Source organism: Pantherophis guttatus, chromosome 2, assembly GCF_059756535.1.
Source record: "Pantherophis guttatus breed Tessera chromosome 2, ASM5975653v1, whole genome shotgun sequence".
NCBI classification, from domain to species: Eukaryota; Metazoa; Chordata; class Lepidosauria; order Squamata; family Colubridae; genus Pantherophis; species Pantherophis guttatus.
The window spans coordinates 97,981,090-98,000,180 of NC_142064.1; the positions used below are offsets into that span (position 1 = coordinate 97,981,090).

The 19,091-nt window shown below is 38.6% G+C and overlaps 2 protein-coding genes across 3 annotated transcripts in view; both read right to left on the reverse strand.

Moving 5' to 3' along the window:
* The window catches only part of LOC117661701 (stimulated by retinoic acid gene 6 protein-like), a 37,397-nt gene extending 35,335 nt beyond the window's left edge, over positions 1 to 2,062 (reverse strand). Inside the window, exon 1 of the mRNA XM_034410786.3 lies at positions 1,883 to 2,062. Coding sequence (XP_034266677.2) covers positions 1,883 to 1,911 — 29 coding nt within the window. The 5' untranslated portion in view covers positions 1,912 to 2,062. The remainder of the gene's footprint in view (positions 1 to 1,882) is intronic.
* A 1,892-nt stretch (positions 2,063 to 3,954) lies between these two features.
* The window catches only part of LOC117661703 (stimulated by retinoic acid gene 6 protein-like), a 45,529-nt gene continuing 30,392 nt past the window's right edge, over positions 3,955 to 19,091 (reverse strand). For both annotated transcript variants that reach the window (XM_034410788.3, XM_087886437.1), the window contains exons 11-18: positions 17,240 to 17,315; positions 16,449 to 16,530; positions 10,285 to 10,333; positions 10,067 to 10,184; positions 8,807 to 8,926; positions 7,695 to 7,858; positions 7,375 to 7,524; positions 3,955 to 6,331 (exon numbers count right to left, since the gene is read on the reverse strand). In XM_034410788.3, coding sequence (XP_034266679.2) covers positions 6,216 to 6,331; positions 7,375 to 7,524; positions 7,695 to 7,858; positions 8,807 to 8,926; positions 10,067 to 10,184; positions 10,285 to 10,333; positions 16,449 to 16,530; positions 17,240 to 17,315 — 875 coding nt within the window. In that variant the 3' untranslated portion in view covers positions 3,955 to 6,215. The remainder of the gene's footprint in view (positions 6,332 to 7,374; positions 7,525 to 7,694; positions 7,859 to 8,806; positions 8,927 to 10,066; positions 10,185 to 10,284; positions 10,334 to 16,448; positions 16,531 to 17,239; positions 17,316 to 19,091) is intronic.

Genomic DNA, 19,091 nt, shown 5'->3' on the forward strand with positions numbered 1-19,091 from the left:
GAAAGAAAGGGTCAGCATATGGAGGGTGGAGTAAAAGGATGGTAAAGTATTATATAATCTGTTATTAATCTGGGTTTTATTTTGGAGAAGCCACAGGGGGAGGGGAGGGGGGGTTAGGGAGGAGGGGCGGGAAAGGGGGGGAAATCTGTATTTGTAAAACTTTTTCAATTAAAAAAAAAGTGTCTTATGTCTGTTTTTTCACATGCAGCATCCCTATGGTCATGTGATCAAAATTCAGCTGCTTGGCAATTGGCATGTATGTATGATGGTTGCAGTGTCCTGGGGTCATGTGATCATCTTTTGCAACCTTCTGACAAAGCAAAGTTAAGGGGGAAATCGGATTCACTTAACACCCATGTTACTAACTTAACTGCAATGATTCACTTAACAACTGTGGCAAGGTAGGTGTAAAATGGGGCAAAACTCATTTACCACCTACCACTATTTACCACCATTGTTAAGCAATTTTGGGCTCAACTGTGAATGTCAGGACTACCTGTATCCTAATCTATGTAGTATTCCAAGTTTCTGAACATGAAAAACAGAGAACCCCAATGGTTAACAGTTCTGTGTATTTACCTACAAATGGGTTACCCTGAAACTCAAGAAGTTCACCCAGGACACCCTCTGAGCTTTTCACCTTCAGCGGGTTGAACACAGACTTGGTCCAACATTTTCTCATCAGCACCAGTGCTTCCATGAACTATGTCCATGAAATAATCTTAGTATCCATACTCAGAGGAAATAGCCGTGCCTTTTTCATTCAGTCTGAAGCTACAAGCAAGATGATGTGTCCCTCCCATTTCCCATAAGGAAGTCAACCATATCTAAAACTAAATCTTCCTTTAGCCTTAATGATAAGACATCATCCATCATTACATTTAAGGACAATACACTACTTAGTGGATACAACTCAGACCCTGTCCACCAAGAAAGTAAGGAAACCCCAAGATGGTCTCTAGAGAGGTACCCACCGCTATCTCCCATGTCCCCATTTGAAGCTTTGCCCTGAGGCAACCATCTCATTCTGAGAAGAATAACCTGTATGCTCAAATTAGTTTATCCTCCCATTCATTATTCCTAACATTATGTCTTCACTAACAAAGCACAACAGATGGACAGAATGGGAACAAATTTCTTCTGTAGGATTGCACTTGCACTCTACTTGGGGTATCGTGTCAAAATTGAACAAGAGAGTTAAATTACAATCAAACATGAGCAAAGTATGTTTGGTGAGGAAGGGATCAAGCAGGGATGGTGTGTAGGGCAAAGATGGATGGAATTTGCAGTAGTCATAAATTACAGAAGAAGATTAGGAAGGTCTTTTCAATTACTGTATTGTTCAAATGTGCTAAACTTTTTGAAATTGAAAACAAATGTGCTTTTTATTGAAAATAAAGTAGTATTATGGGAATATTGTGCAAAAGCTACAATACCTTCAAATAATATGTCAAGCAATTTAGAATATAGACAGTCTCTTACATCTCTAGCAAGCACCCTACACTAGATGTCACCAGCAAACTAGTGCCTTCTAAGTCATGGAAGTGATGGAGCAAGATTTCTACAGAAGAAGGGGAGAGCAATTGGTGCTTAAAACTCCCCTTAGTTATCGAGTCTGCTTCAAGCCTGGGGTTCAAGTCAAATAGTTTCTCTGCAATTGGCCAGATGCAGCTGCCAATGCTCCCCTGGGTTTATTTCAAGGGGAGGAAAGTCACACACAGGGAAAAATAACGGGTTAAGAATTAAGCATCCTCTTTAATTTTCTCATATGATAATCCCAGAAAAATGCCCTCCTCTCCACCACCTCCTCAACCCCCCCCCGACACATAACATTGTGAGTTCAGCAAATTTCATGGTTGTATCTCTCGTACTCAAAACTTACCATGTTTCCAGAGTGGGTATAATGGCCATGCTGAGAAGAGCTGTAGGTGTTATGTCTGCAAATCTACAGGCAACCCCAGGAAACAATATGGTATCTACGTCTTATTTGTGTCATGTTCTTTTCTTAATCCTTCTGTTGATCTGAGATCGCAGAGGTAACTCCAAGGCTGTTTCTAATTCCAACAGAACTAGCTACTCATAAAGCAAACATTTGGTTAAATATTTGCCTGTCATAAGAGCACAATGAGGAAATTGTGTAGAATTTAACCAACTGGAAGAGACTCCCAGTTATCTGCAGACATTTAACAACTATAAGTGTAAAAAAAAAAAGGCTTCCACTCAGTGGCATTACACAGAAAAATACAGAAGTACAAAGTTCAGAAGAAAAGTTCTGAAAACAGAACATGCCAAATGCAAAACAGTAAGACTTGAACAGCACAAGGTGAATTGATAAGAATGATTTTCCAGAACAACACTTAGTGCAATCAGGTTTTTTGTATATAATTTTTATTAAAGAAATTTTCAAGAGAATAAAAACAATATCATTTGTGTTTACTTTTCATTTCTCTTACAACTCTTTCTCATTCTATGTATTTGAACCCAACATGTTTTAAATTTTTTGCAAGTCCACTAGACATGATAAAAAACATCTTTCATGTTTTCCACATTTCTAATATAAAATTCAGGTACTTTGCATCATGGGCAAGAAATATCCTGAGTGATGTGTAATTCCCAACTCCGTTTTTTTCCAGTCTCAGAAACTCCACTGATTGAACCATAGACATTCAGAAGCAAATCATCTAATTGTAGAAAAAAAGTGAAAGAACAATGATGCATAAGCCTTCTAAGAGGCTTCACACACCTTAGATGGTTTTCAAACATAATATCCATCCTCCCAAAAGATAAATATTGCTGTGATGCCACTCAGCACTCAATGACAGCTGACCCTTTCAAGAATATACATCTCAGTCTCTCTTAGATGTGGGTCATTAGCATTTACAGAGACAGAGCTGGCACCATATAGGCGGAAAGAGATTACACCAACTGTTCCATATTTAGGGGAAGCAAAGTTGGAGGACTGCTTAAATGCAAGCCTTCAAAAGGAAATAGAAACAAATCTTGATTTTTAAAATAATTTTTATTGAATATCAATATAATATAAATACAAAATAACTGCAAAATATTAGATTTGGAATACAAAATTAGATGTCCTCCTGCTCTTCATCACATCCCTCTCAAGAACACTATCTTTTAAATTTGCAAAATCAACCCAAAATGTCCATTTACCTATTGTAAACATTGGTCAACAGAAATATAGGTAGTCCTCGAATTATGACCACAATTGAGACCAAAATTTATGTTGTTAAGTGAAACATGTGTTAAGTGAGTTTGCCCCATTTTATGACTTTTCTTGCCACGGTTGATAAGTAAATTGTTGCATTTGTTAATTCAGTTGTTAAATGAATCTGGATTTCCCATTAGCTTTCCTTGCCAGAAGGTCACAAAAACTGATCACATGACCCTGGGATACTGCAACCATCATAAATATGAACCAGTGGCCAAGCATCTGAATTTTGATCACATGACAATGGGGATGCTGCAGCAGTCGTAAGTGTGAAAAATGGTCATAAGTCATTTTTTCAGTGCTGTTGTAACTTTGAATGGTCACTAAATGAACTGTTGTAAGTCAACGACTACCTGTACAGTTCTCATGCTTCTGAGGTACTGTTTGGTGGAAAGTTTCCCTATGCAGAGCAGATTTTAGAACATGCTTTATTAAAAATAAACCTCTTTAACATTTTTCTTTCTACTTGTGACAAGCAAAGATCTCTGAGGACAAGATGCCAACAGAACTGTTTTAAGGTTTTCTTCACTTGCACCTAACTTTGGCACAGCTATGTCTTTCTTTCTTTTTTCTCCTATTTCCTTCCTTCCTTCCTTCCTTCCTCTTTCTTTCTTTCTTTTCTTTTCTTTCTTTCTCTATTTTATTTTTATTTCATCCCTAGCACATGAATGAGACAGGAATAAGTCAATTTTTTTGTATATTGGTATTAAACAGCATTTTCTCTCTTATTCTTATACCATCCAAAGATAACATCAACCTGAGTACAGTAAGTTGGGCTTTGTCATCCATGACCTTTAGCAATAGCAGTAGCACTTAGACTTATATACCGCTTCACAGTGCTTTATAGTCCTCTCTAAGCTGTTTACAAAGTCAGCATATTGCCCCCAACAATCTGGGTCCTCATTTTACCCACTTCGGAAGGATGGAAAGCTGAGTCAACCTTAAGCCGGTGAGAATCAAACTGTAGGCAGCAGACAGTCAGTAGAAGTGGCCTGTAGTATTTCATTCTAACCACTGTGTCGCCACGGAAAATAAGCTCTATTCAGGAAGTTCCTGAAGGACATCTTCCATTATCCATGACTACTAGACATGTCTATTGAGAGGATTGGGGTTGATATTCAACAGCATCTGAATGGCATATTGAATTTCCCTGATCCTGCTGCATGGCTTCATCAAAGAGTTACTGTATATAAGAATCATATTATGGCATACACACATACACCTTCGAAGTTCAAATCTTTAATACAGTCATAGACCTTATGGACCTTATACTAAAGGAGGATGGGGTACACAAGATTAAAAAGTATAAAGGATACAACAAAATCTAATTGAAAAGAAAAACAGTGCTAAAATATATAAAGATTTTTTAAAAAACCTAAAGGGAGAGGTAGAAATATTAGATCAATATGAGGGAGTATACAATTTAGTATACGCCAAACTGAATCTATCACAGTACAAAGCACCTTTTGAATAACTAAATGCTCATTAAGACTAGTGTATGGCACAGGTCAGCTGACAGATTTTTAGGCACTGCTGGGCAAAGCCCGGCAATGTTTCATTGTTAGAAGGGTTAGTGTCTGAAAGTAGCAGGGAGATGTAATTTGGGTATTTATGTAATAATGGCGAGATGAGCCTAGTATGAATATCTCTATAGTACTGGCAATTGGAGATGTTCTCTTGCTTCTACAGGGTCAGAATCACAGGGGCCTGTCGCTCTAGGTAGGGGATCTTCCTGTATTGGCCTTCAAGGACACCTGAGGGGAAGGTATGCCATACTGCCAAAATAAAAGGCCCTTTGGTGTTTAGATACTTGTGGTTAGTTAAGTGTGCCATGAGGGAGGCAAAGTGCACTGGTGGACTGAAAATAATTCCTCATAATTAACCGAGAAGGCCAAGGAGAAAAAGGTATATTCTGATTCAATCGTTGAGTACTGTCATCTATATTGCACTTTCATGAGGCCTGCCTCCAGTTTCACACTGGTATTAGAGACATAGTTGGGGACTTGAACAGTTGATCTTAGAAATTTGGATTTAATGGTGCAAAATTGGAGAAGGGACACAGATGGTGACACACATTTGGTTTCCTGTCACCCCAAAACATTCTGTCAACTGATGTTCAAAATGTTTATTCTACACCAAACAGAAAGCAGCCCCCAGTGACATTCATTAAAAGCAGGTTTGGAGAACCAGAATTCCTACTGCTATTCTCTGGAAAGTCTGCTGAACAAAATCCCCATCTGATTTCCAACTTGGGGATACACACAAGTTATTAAAGCAAATAATTTTTATTATGTATTTAAAGACAAAGATAAAAAATTAACAAGAATTAATATAAATTATAAAAGAGAGAGGGGAAGGAAGGAAGGAAGGAAGGAAGGAAGGAAGGAAGGAAGGAAGGAAGGAAGGAAGGAAGGAAGAAGACAAAGGTGCAAAAAATGAAAAGAAATAGAAGTGGCTTCCAATTTTCTTTATAGTAACTACAAGCACCAATACAAAATTACAAAAGTCTATGGTTACAAGGAAAAAAAATTCTCTTTTTACCACTATCTATTTTTTTAATCTGTTTCTGTTTTGTTTGTTTTTTTCTGTTTCAAGCAACAACAACAAAAAAACTATAAGGAGTTTCCAGTCAATAATAAGGGTTGATATTGTTTTTTCTCTAATTAAGGAAGCTAATTTCACCATCGTTGCAAAGTCTGTCATCTTCGCCAACCATTCCTCCATTGTGGGTTGTGCTGAATCTTTTCATTTTTGCACATATAATAATCACATGGCAGTTATCATCTAGTGGTGCTGGGATTGAATACAGTACAGTAACATAATAAATATTAGCAATGGTACAAGTGTTCATTTAGGAAACAAATGAATATGTCAGCAAGCCCCTCCTGATCACAACTTGGGTCAAATACTAAACTGTTGCAAACCAAAGAGGCAACTATATGCTCTTAGCATATTTAGCACACATTGTCAAAAAAAAAAAAAGATTTGATCAGTCCGCTGAATAAGAGAGAGGTTTTAGCTTCCGGATTTTTTGGACACTGGGATTATTCAGAAGTGTATAGAGCAGGAACCATCTTGTCCTGGCTTTGCTAGACACTCTGGGAACTAAAATAAGAAACAAGTATTAATTTTTGCCATGTTTAGCAGACCAGTCATTCTCTCTCAGCCCAACCCACCTCACAGGGTTGTTGTTGTTGTGGGGAAAATCGGAGGAGGAATGTGGATTGGATGTGTTTGCCATCTTGAATTATTTGTATAAATAAAAGGGTGGGATGTCATAAATAAAATAAACATTCCCCAGATCATTTCTTGTTTATTACTGACCAACATACTCAAGGGAATACTATATGTGAGGTTCTGAGACTATATCATATGCATTGTATTTCAGTTCATCCCTTGCTGCCAAAGAATTGATCTTAATGCATTTTGGATTTTTTTTTTTTAATTTGATTTATATGCCGCCCTTCTCCGGAGACTCAGGGCGGCTTACAATGCGTTAAGCAATAGCCTTCATACTTTTGTATATTTATACAAAGTCAGCTTATTGCCCCCACAAACTGGGTCCTCATTTTACCTACCTTAGAAAGGAGTCAACCTTGAGCCTGGTGAGATTCGAACTTACAGTAATTGCAGACAGCTGGCGTTAATCACAATGCTTTTAGTCTGCTGAGCCACCAGGTACAGCAGAATTTCTTTTTTTTAGGGGGGGGGATTGCAGTTCAAGTTTTTTTAATACAAAGTATAAAGCTTTGAGGAGAAAGGAAATAGATCAATACAACATCTCTAGAGTCTTGCACAAGTGTTATATCTCACTATCTTAACAACTGCACCCTGCAAAGAAATGCTACACCCTCAGATGAGCAAAATTTGAGGGGTGATGTTGTCACAAATGTCTGAACAGATAACCTTCAGAAAGCTATTCCTGAAATCCAGTGTGCATGATAGCATAGATACCTGGAACGGAAACTTCTAATAAAGTATATGGACATAGGTTTATCTTCGTAATAGAAGCCTGTGCAAAAGGTCAAACTGTTGATGAGGTTTGCAGAACTTCTTCCCCAGAAGTGAAGATTCTATTTTAACTTGCCCTATATCTTATATATTGCTTAACATCCCAACAAGCTATGTGACCTGTGATTCAAGCTTACCTGGATCCAATGGCTTACACACAGCGGAGTATGAATCGGCAAACAGGGTTTTCTCTTTGAGTTTGTCGCAAAGGATTTGGCAGAAGCACACAAGGATGGGATTTGTGTGATAGTGGTCCAGAAAAAGCATTCCAATCCAAACTGTGTATCCTGCAGAAAAATCATGGGTATTTCTTTTTTGCACGTTAAATGCAACTTCTTGTTCTCCCATCCCACCCATTCCATCCAAGGCTTGAAACAAAGATGCTAATGAGTGGAAAATCCAGTTTGTTATGTAAAAGTAGAAGAGGTCTTCTCTATAAGGTCCTTCAAATGCTCACCTGCATCACATTGTTCAAAACCTTTTGGCATTACTGGCCTATCTATCCGTCCAACCAGCCAGGCCCCAAGAATGATGCTGCGGAACAGTCTCATCAGACAGGAAGTTAAGCCCACAACCACCGAATGGAAGAATAAAAAATAACTGAAGTTTATGAAGACTCTCCTGCAAAACAAAAGGCTATCACTGAGAAGTCTCATGCTTACTCTCCAGCTATGGAGTCAGAAACAGATAAATTTGCTTTTGAATTCAATCATGTGCTGTGTTAGGATTTCGAGACAGATACATCCCCAATGGGGTTTTACCAAAAAGGAAAATTTAGTCATTCTTCCTAGCGCTCAGTTGAGGAAGTACAATAAGTTGCAGAAAGTTACAATACTTTTCTGAGCCTATGAGAAGATGAATAAGATTTATTTACAAGCCCTACGAATGAGTTACAGACTCTTGTAGCTAATGCAGATGCGTAAACAAATTTCATTGAATTGCAATTATTCTATAAATTGCAACATTGGCACAATATTAAAAGATTTTTCAGTAGAATAAGATAAACCAATCATCAGATAAGACTAGGATAAAAAGAAAGGAAATAAGGAAAATTATATTGTTAAATCTTCCCTAGTTTTCTTCATGCAATATTCAACATGAAAAAGCATTTGAATGTTTTATCTATAGATTAAAATAGCATAATATAAATGCCACATAGTTGTTCTGAAACTGTATTTTTGTACTTAACTTATTCCCATTGATCTTTTAACTTCTTCCCACCAAGGTGATCTCATAGTGACTAACAAATGGCAAAATTAGAGACTGATTTAGATTAGCTTCCCTGAGTAATTACTTCCAAATAAAGTTTTTATTTGTGCAAATATGAATCCTTTTCATATCCCTTCTTTATTTCATATCTTTTTCTGAACAGTCATTTTAAAAATAAGGAAAGAACACCTGCAGAGCTATATAGCAGTATTTCTGTAGAACTATATAGCAGAACTATATACTTTCCAAAAGACACTGCTAAAAGATGTTTATCTGGAAGCCTATCAAATCAAGGTACTGTGCAACGGAGAAAATTAAATTTACAGAATAGCAGTAGGCATATCGCTCTCTAGCACTGACCTGTTATCAAGTGCCAAAGGTTTTTGACTGTCACTCGGTGACATTTTTGGCTGGAGAAAAAACCTGGCACCTAAAAGGACCTGTATCTTCTTGATCACTAGGACAATGACAAATGTCAGGCTGAGAGATACAAAACAAAGAAAACAACATTGCATTTTATAACCAAGCTAAACCAATAAAAATATATATAAATAATATTGAAAGGATTGTATTTTGCTATCATCCTCTTACTCTGGGATCCAAAATTTTATGTTCATCATTATGAATTTCTTGGTAATCCCTGTTATAAATAATAAATTTATTTACGGTCACAAACCAAAATGCAAGCATAGCTACAGAAAAACATAGGGAAAAGAACATCACGAACAGCCGGCCACCGGAAGCCCCGGCTGAGAGGGACCACAGCGCTCTCCTCTAATGGTTACGGCTCTTAGAAAAAAATTTGAGACCTGAGAGGTAGTGTATGAGGAGCCATCCCCTAGACAATACAAGGCCAAATCACTATCATTGGGCCCACAGAAATCTGTCTCTAAGAGAGACATCAAATTAGTCCTGGCTACGTTGTACATGGGGCAGTGTAAAAGGACATGCTCCACAGTCTCAACCTCCGCTCTACCACAGGGACATAGCCGCTCGCCCCTCGGAAGCCTCTTGAATCGACCGTCCAGCAATGCTGAAGGCAAGACGTTAAAACGAGCAAGGGAGAAGACTCTTCTATACTTAGGGATGGTTAGAGTATAGAAATATGAGGCCATCCTCAGTCCAAAATTATTAAGTTGGCTGAAGACCAGAGGGGAGATTTCTTGGTAATCAATTCTATCCAATTTCCAATTTCAAAAGTATAAAAAAAGATTAAAGGTAGAATCCTATGAACATAGTACAAAACTGCATATGAAGGCATAGATTTTGAGGTCGTTCATACTATGCATTTCTTCCTATCAGACAGACAAATGGTATTTCAAATGATATAACATCTCATTTCTGACTTACAATGTTTCTGCGATCAGAGCAGCAGAACAAGGAAAATCACCTGCTCTGTAAATATTTTTTGAGGATGTACAAATTTCTTCTTTGTAATCCAGCCAATGAGGGGGATGATGGAGTAACTTCTCAAAATTCCCCAATCCCACCCAGCCAGATTGTCTTCTAGGCTTTGATAATGTTCAACATGGGCTGATTGTGGATAATGTTTACATTTTCAGCCTGGTAAATTCTGAAAGGCAGGGAGACCAAACTGTTATTGTGATTGCAGGCACTTACATCACAGTTCCCCATTTGTTTAAAAGCTCCATCCACTCGCCACGTATCATGGGTAAAATCAAAATATATGTAAATATCATTCCAAATGACCACTGCACCAAATGCATGATTAGGTATCCTAGAAAAAAAAAATCATAACTGGTCAACAAAAGGGGAGAATTAGAAGTCCCCAATAACTTATTCTAACTCTAACCCTTTTAAAACAGCTGTTCACATACCCCACATTATGTATGCAACTTGGAAAGAGATGAACTTTGATAGTGCTACCTGTTGGTGTAAAAAGAATAGGAGAGCTCAGTTAGGAATTCACAAACATACATACAAAATATACAATATTTTGAGGAAATCTAAATGATATATTTGTATAACTATAGAACTATATATATAAAGGTACAGAAAGCAATTCTGTCAGCATAATGCCTTAGATCAGACTGAGGGCAGGAAAATAAGGTGCTGAACCCTCAGATCCAATTTATTTCTACCCTTTTATTTTTACCCAAATAAAATTTCAAATTAGAAGAAATTCCAAAGAGAAATATGGAATGACACTCTGCAGGAAATCTAGTTTCCTCTTCTTCTATAGCCCTGTCGTGTATTTGTTCTTGACATTATCCTGATATCTTGGCTCAAGAATGTTTTGTTTTGAAAACCAATTAAACACAGAGTGGCAGCAGTCTTTTTATGGGTTATTAAATTGATTAGGAGAAAGGGACTTGGTGTCAAAGGAGGGCAAACAAATTTAAAATGTTTAATTGATGAATAGCTTATCCAGTGACTTAATCTCCAAACAAACTTTGGACAATTTTACACTGAGAGAACTGGTACAATCTAGCAGAAAACTGGAAAACAGCCTATCTCTGAAATATTCCCACTTCCAAGAGCTTATCAAAAGAAAGATGTTGTTTTCCCATATCCCTTAAAAATGGACAAGTAACTTACATTTTCTGAAGAAACAATAATGGAGCCAGATTATTATTATTTTCTCTCCATCATTCCATTTAGGAGGGGCCTTCAGTTCTGTCTGATTATAGTATATGTACATCTTGTAGTATCTTTGAGTTGCATATCAGTATGTGTTAATCTCTTATAACATGATTTTTGTCAAACTAACTTTACTCAATCAAAACTTTCCTAAGATCTTTTTTCAAGACTAATTAATCTTTTTTTCAAGATTAATTGATCTGTCAGAAAATTTGAGGGGCTCCTACAAAAATGAGGAAGTCAATCTAATTTCCAAAGCACCAAAAGGCACAAGAAATAATGGATGGAAATTAACCAAAGAGAGAAGCAACCTAGGACTAAGGAGACATTTCCTAAGGGTGAGACCAGTCAACCAATGGAATAGTTTGCCATCACTAGAGGCTTTCAAAAAGGGTGAGGGAAGTACACCCCAAAAAGACAGTGCCAGGAACCACTAAAACAATGCAGAAAACTTAAAATAGTCATTCCCCTTTTTAAAAAAAAGTCAACCCCAAAGCAAACGCAGCAGCTGAGAGCAGCTGCTCAGGATAATTAAAAGCCGGGGTGTGCTGCCAAAAGCCATTAACACTCCCAACTCTATTATTCTATGTTCTAAATTGGGTGCTTCACAGCAGAAGCAATACAACTGGCTGGACTACACATGCATTAAATTCACGACCTGTTTCATCAAGCTGCATCATTGTCCCCTCCTGTATTTTTCCCCCAGGAAGAAACAAGAAGTAGCCAACACTGCAGCAGCTATAAAAAGTCTTGGGAAACTCCAGGGAGTATCAGCTGATCACAGAAATGTCACTTAATACTCTTTGTAATGAAAATGTTTATAATCTTGTCCTTCTTCCTGAAGGGAAGAGGTTAATCCCATCCCTAGATGGGTGATTGATGGGTTTCCCTGCCCTAATCGTGTCAGTTTCTGTTGTTTATTGACTTGATTCAGCATGTATTGGCTGCATTCCAGCTGCAACTGTTAAGTGGAGCTATTAACTGAAGAGAGAGAGAGAGAGAGAGAGAGAGAGAGAGAGAGAGGGAGGGAGAGAGAGAGAGAGAGAGAGAGAGAGAGGGAGAGAGAGAGAGGGAGGGAGGGAGGGAGGGAGGGATAGAGAACCCCTCTCTTGCACTTTATTTTTAACCGGTTCTCCGAACTGCCTAAGTAATTTACTAATGGTTCGGGTGAACCAGTGAGAACCGGCTGGATTTCACCTGTGGTCCACACCCACCATGCCACACGCACCCCAGCCACATGCACCCCGGACATGCACAACCCCCCCCCCCGAGGTCAAACACAACCCTGATGCGGCCCTCAATGAAATTGAGTTTGACACCCCTGGTCTATGACGACTCGACGGTGCTATGTCGGAGCAGCCAGCAGGGGGCGGCCTTCTCGCCACCACCAACTCTCTGCCAACTCAGTGCTGCCATTTCTTCGCAGAACATTTCAACATCAGAAAGTCGCTGCGGGGATAACTTGCTGCAGGCACTGGATGGAGAGCCGGACAAGCGAGCAGGCTGTCAGAGGGCAGCGGTGGTAGGTTGGCTCAGAAAACCTTGCAAAGCCCTGTGGCTTTAAAAAAACCTTGCAGAGCCTTGGCATTTTAGGAAAAAAAAACTTGCAGTACTTTAGAAAAAAAACTGGCAGAGCCATGGGGCTTTTAAAAAAAACCTAGTAGAGTGGTGCAGCCTAAGGCTTGGAGGCAATAGCGGGGGAGTCAAAATAGGAAGCTCCTGCATACCTCCCTGCCCTCTGCCCCATCACCTGCTGCAGCTGAATTGCCTGTTCAGCATTCGGGGTGGAGCCAACCTACTGCCCCCACCCTCTCTGACAACCTACTTACTCATCCAGCTCTCCATCCAGTGGTCCGCAGCAAGTTATCCACACAGTGACTTTCCAGTGTTGATATGTCCTGAAAAAAAAATGGCGGCACCAAGTTGGCAGTGGCAAGAAGGCCGCCCCCTGCTGTTGCCCTGAGATAGCAGCATTGAGTCATCATAGACCCTCTGCGTGTGCAGGGCAAATGGTCTAGGCTACCTTCTCTTAACCTCTTTTTTTGTTTTTGTTGTTCATTCAGTAAATTCCATTTTTTAACTTGCATCAATGCTTGTTCTGGGTATGTTTCACATATTCAGCCAATGCATGGTATTCCTCTTATAATATTATAAAAATAATATACCATCCTGTTTGAAACTGTATGTTAGATGCTACCTTAATAATTCTTAAGTCCTTGGATGGACTTCAATTATTAAGTTTCCACCAGTCATACAGTGTGAATTGAACTGTAGATTAATAATAATAATAATAATAATAATAATAATAATAATAATAATAATAATAATAATAATATATCAGAACATCGTACATTTTAAGAAGATATTTGATTGATACTAGGATTCTGGCAGCAACCCGTATCAACCATTAGCACCGGTCAATGATATTTGTGATACGTTTTTAAATGTTCAGTTGACTGAGTTTCATGTTTAATGAATAAAGAAGATAATAATAATAATGGCAATGGCAGGAAAGTTAAAGAAAGAAACTGTGAGATAAATTCTGGTGGCACAAGACCAAGCCTTAAGGACAAATGCATACAAAACCAGAATTGAGAAGACAGCAACAGACAGTAAGTGCCGCCTATGCAAAAAAGCTGAAGAAACAGTGGACCACCTGGTAAGTTGCTGCAAGAAGATCACACAGACTGACTACAAGCAGCAGCATGACAAAGTAGCAACAATGGCGCATTGGAAGATTTGTAAGAAATATAATTTGCCTGTAAGCAGGAATTGGTGGGACCATAAAATAGAAAAAGTCATAGAAAATGAAGATGTTAAATTGTTCTGAGACTTCAGAAATCAGACAGACAGGATCTGCCACATAACACCATGGACTTAGCAACTGTCGATAAGAAAGACAAAAAAATCTGGATAGTGGATGTGGCAGTGCCTGGAATCAGCAGAAGAGAAGAGAAAGAACTAGAGAAGATAACAAAATACAAAGACCTACAAATAGAAATCGAACAACTATGGCAAAGGCAAGCAAGGTTAGTTCCAATAGTAAATAGGAGCCTTGGATCCCAAAACAACTAGAGTGCCATTTGAACACCATAGGCATTGACAAATTTGCCATCAGTCAATTGCAGAAGGTGGCTTTACTTCGAACTGCTTCCATCCTGTGACAATATCTGTAACACTGTCAAACATTCAGGTTTGCCCAGGGGTGAAATCTATTTACCTTCCCTACTAGTTCAGAAGTGCTCGAGGGGGCGCGCCATCATCACGCCCGATTTTTGACCCTCTGCGCATGCGCAGAGTTTCAAAAAGGACATCAGGCAGATGGCGGAGTCTCGCGCTGCCACCACTACTGGTTCGCCGAACCACATGCCGCCGCCACAACCGGCTCACACAAACCGGACAGAACTAGTAGGATTTCACCACTGGATTTGCCTATCCCAGGTCCTTGGTAAGGACTCGAGATGTACACAAAAATGCCAGACCCAGTCTGAACATTTGGCTGACTGTGCGATAATCAGTAATAATAGTAGTAATGGGAATAATTTTTTTTTTAAATTACAGGTAATCCTTGAGGTACTACAGGCCACTTAATGAATGTTCCCCCCCCACCCAAAAGCTACTTATGATCCCATTTCAAAATTACAACCAGGGCAGCAGGCCTGCGGTCATTCACCCTTACGACCCACCACCGGGTAGCTGCAGAGCTCTCCCACCTCTCTTCCCAAATCCTACCCCACCAGAACCCTGCAGTCCTTGGGCTTCCTCCTTACACCCGCCTCATGTCCCACACATACCTTCTGAAGCTCTCTGGACCTCCTGTTATGGAAGGAGGGCAGGCCATGTGTCCCCAGATCCAAGATATGCAACCACCATTTTGTCCCTGCCCACAAACCAGTGGAAGCAAAATAGCGGTTGCCAACAAAGTGCTTCATTTTTCTGCCTTAGAGAGAGGTGTATAGTGCTGCAGAAGCTTCTGAATATGGCAGTAAATTATCATTAAGGCAAAGCAAAGCAGCATGTCCGTGGGCTATGTGGCAGTGACCCAATTGTGGTCACTATTTTGTGGGCAGGACAAAACAGCGGCCGCTTTCGGAACTGTGCCACGCACCCAAACAAAGAAGAAACTCGTCTCAGTGCTCTCAAAGGCCTTGAAGCTGTTCAAAATGTAAGAGGGGAAAAGGGGGTTTGGCCTGAGGGGGTGGGAATCAGGCCTAAGGCCTGGGAAGACTGGGAGGGAGGGAGAAAAGGCATGTTGAGACCCAAGGTTCAGGACGTGGAGCATGGGGAACCTTGGGGGTAGGGGAGGGCTTGGGCCTGGGCCTGGGCCTGGGCCTGTAATAGGCTTTCAACAGCCTCCCCAACCCAGAAGGCATCCCACACTCTATTTAACAACCTGCACATTCTTTGAACATTTCACTGGGGAGAGCAGGGATGGGGGAATCATTTGACATATTTCACTTAACGACTAATGCAACATGCAACCCAAAATGGGCAGGCTCTATTATGGTTGTACCTCGAGGATTACCCATATTATCTGTTTGCAACACTGTGAAATTTACAGTTGCCAGTCCTTTAGTTGGTGTTGGCCTTCATATGCAAAATATTTATTTTATGTCCTATATTATTTAACGTCTGATAAAAAAGACTCTCATAAAAAGATCATGAATGGATTTAGAGTTATTTTATAGTAATATGCTGATGATACGTGACTGTACTTTTGCTTCTGTCAGACTTCAAGATTAGGTATCTTGGCAGCTCCTAATTTCACAGGAATAAAAAAGAATACAGATGAGAAAAGAAACTGAAGCTAAATTTGGGGACTAGACCTCAGGATTTCAGAAATAAGCCAGAAAGTCATGTTTCCCCTTAAAGATTAAATTTATAGCTTAGAGTTCCTCCCATATCTGGAGCTCAGCTTGCATGCAGTACTAATACAATCTGAAGAAAAATCAAAGTCATGCCTGATGTGCCCTCTTTTGGAGAAAAACTATCTGGCATGAGTGACTGGTTATTTCAGAATTATATCATTACTTGGTCTAGAAATTGCAGCTGATCAAAACTCTGGCACAGCAGGTGATAAATAGTGCTTTCCAGCAATACCACATCATCTCCATGTCAAAATTGTTGCACTGGTTATGAGCTATACTTTGCACTTAATGAGCTAGTCTTTGAACTCACTGCACCCTGCTCATTAAACGTGTAAAGATTAATATGATTTGGGCATGTTGTGTTTTGCAGACCCTACCACGTTTTTGGCTAATGTCAAAAACTACTTTCATTTTCTATCATGCATATTTTCCATTGCTTAACCTAAATAGATCATTATAATTATATATGCTTTATTCTGCCTTATATCCCACAATCCCAATCAGAAGTTCTTTTTTGAATGCTGAAAACTCACCACACATTGAGAAGATGACACTTTCATAGATTCTGACACAAGTAGGTGCTTTTTGCCTGCCCTCAACAGTTTAATTTGTTTTCTAGGAAGGAAAGAAACATAAATATAAATATAAATGCATATGTATGGATGTACATATACATGCACAAATACAAACACTTCCATAAAATATATTTATATCTATAAAAAAGCAATTCATTAAAAATATGAATGGTTTGTGTTGAAAGATTGATGGACTTAATGAAGTCCATAAGGGTAACTAGAAGTTCTGAATGTAAAATAGTCCATTATTTGGTAGTATTGGCAGAATTCTAATCAAAAGGGAACAATGAGCAACATTTGGGAACCCTATATAGATTTTGTGCCAAGCAGAAGATGCATGTTTCTTTTTTTAACTCTTAGCTGATCATTGAGAAATGTATTAATATGAGAAATAAAATGTATCCTAAATTTCTTGATTAAGAGAAAATGTATAATTGAGCAAATAAGCTTCAATTATGAAACACTTTGTATAGGACATGGAGGTGAAAGTCGGTTGTTGAATGAAAATAGAACAATTCTCCTGTTTTCATAATGCTCTTCTCCACACCCATCAATAACCATTATTAGCTATGCTGATATATTAGCTTCTTGTAAATAGAGGGAAAACAGTGTGAAAAATGGTACTATTTATGGCTTTCCACAAAACCTGGCAACAGTGTCCAGACCAATAAGACCATAGATATTTTCAGTCACCTAATCACAGCATCAATTATACATCTACATAAGAGTTACATAATCTATATCTGTACCTGTAGCAGACTAAGATGTTAAATGCATATCCGATGCATGTGGCAAAAGCAATAACAGTAGTAGCAATCCAAATTCCTATAAAACAAACAACATAATCTTAATTCAGAGATGATTCCCTCAAAATACTCCTCACCATAATCAGTAGTAGTCATGGTAAAATACAAAATTACCAAAAGCCTATAAAAATTCTTTAATCTCTTTTCTCTTTGTTTCTTCTTTCTACATTGGGACATAATTAAACTCATTAATTTCTTAATGCCTGCATCTTTTTGTAATTTTGAAATGTTATGATATTTTGTTTTTCATTATCTAGTTATAGATATGGGCTTTATTCATGGATGCTAATGTTTAGAGTAGATCTAAATATCTAACATTCTGAACAATTCTAGCTAGTCGGATATAATTTGTCAGCTATTGGAGTAAATCTGGGCACATTCAAATCCAAGTCCATACTCAGCTGCAGAAACTCACTGGTGTCTGTGGACCAACTGTCATCTCTCAGTCCAATCTATCTCATGTGATTGCAGTGTGGGGAATAAGTCAAAAGGAGAGAACACTAACTACTCCTTAAAGAATGACAGAATATTAATCTAACAAATATATTAAATGTAAATGCTGTTGTAAATGTTTTTATATGTCTTCTTGTTTGTCTAAACCAGGAGCCTCCAAACTTGCCAACTTTAATTTTAACAACATTCTGGGAGTTGAAGTCCTCAAGTCTTAATGTTGCCAAGTTTGGTGACTCCTGGTCTACACTACAACATAAATGTGACTTTCTAAACCTGAAACTCCCTAATCAATCTCTAAAATAAGGAAAGGCCTGAACAATAAGAAAAGATGTCTTGGGTCAGTTCCATGGTTATCAGTCCATATTCTGTATCCCAGAGAGGTCAATCAACACATTCCAGAAGCAAGCATCGAACAAGACGTTCTTCACCCACTTTATTCCCCAGGAGTTGATGCAGAAATTGGCAAAAAAAAAATTGCAATTGCAAATTCCAATCCCATGACCACAGGATTTTGCACCCAGTCATCAATGCGAGCCAGGTGCCAAGCACCCAAATAATGGTTATGTAAGTACAGGGTGATGTGACAGTCATAAGCGTGAGTACAGTTGCAAGTCACTTTTTCCAAGCCCATTGTAACTATGAATGAACAGTGTTCAAGGACTACCTGTAATCAAAGCCATTCAAAACCATACCTTCTCTTACCTGTTTTCATGTGAAGCTAAAAACAGGGAATTATTCTTACTCACTTATCATTTCTGTTACTTTTATTTGCTCTTCTGCTGATGCAATCATTTCTAAATATCTTACTCATGCTAGAAAGGCCAAACAAACACTTTAGGGGATGCAATGCAAGGAATGAAATATGCTAAGGGAAAAAAGACTCCTGATCAGCTAGAGGTTACAGTTCATTTTCAGATCAATACTACGGCCATAATGTTTAAAAGGCAATTATAGTTTGCTCCCAAAACTGCATCCACATACTGCTAACAGAGAAAATAAAAAGGATCTATTACCTCAAAGACCAAGGAAATCTGATGAAAATAGTTCTGTTGAACATTGAGAGATTTTTGCTAGTCATCTTGCAAGGACAAAAAGAAACCAGCCTAATCGCTGCACCTAAACAGCAAAAATTTCTGGTACCAGTAAGTAATTATCTCATATTATACTCTATCTTCCTGCTTTCATCCCACAACCTTTTTAATATAATTGCCATTCATCTTAAAATACTGTATATACATTTTAATCCTTCCCTGCTACCATGAATATCGAAAAAAAAGAATTTATCCTCTATCTTCCAGCTGGAAAATACTCTTACAGTAGGAAATCTGGATGGGAAAAGTTT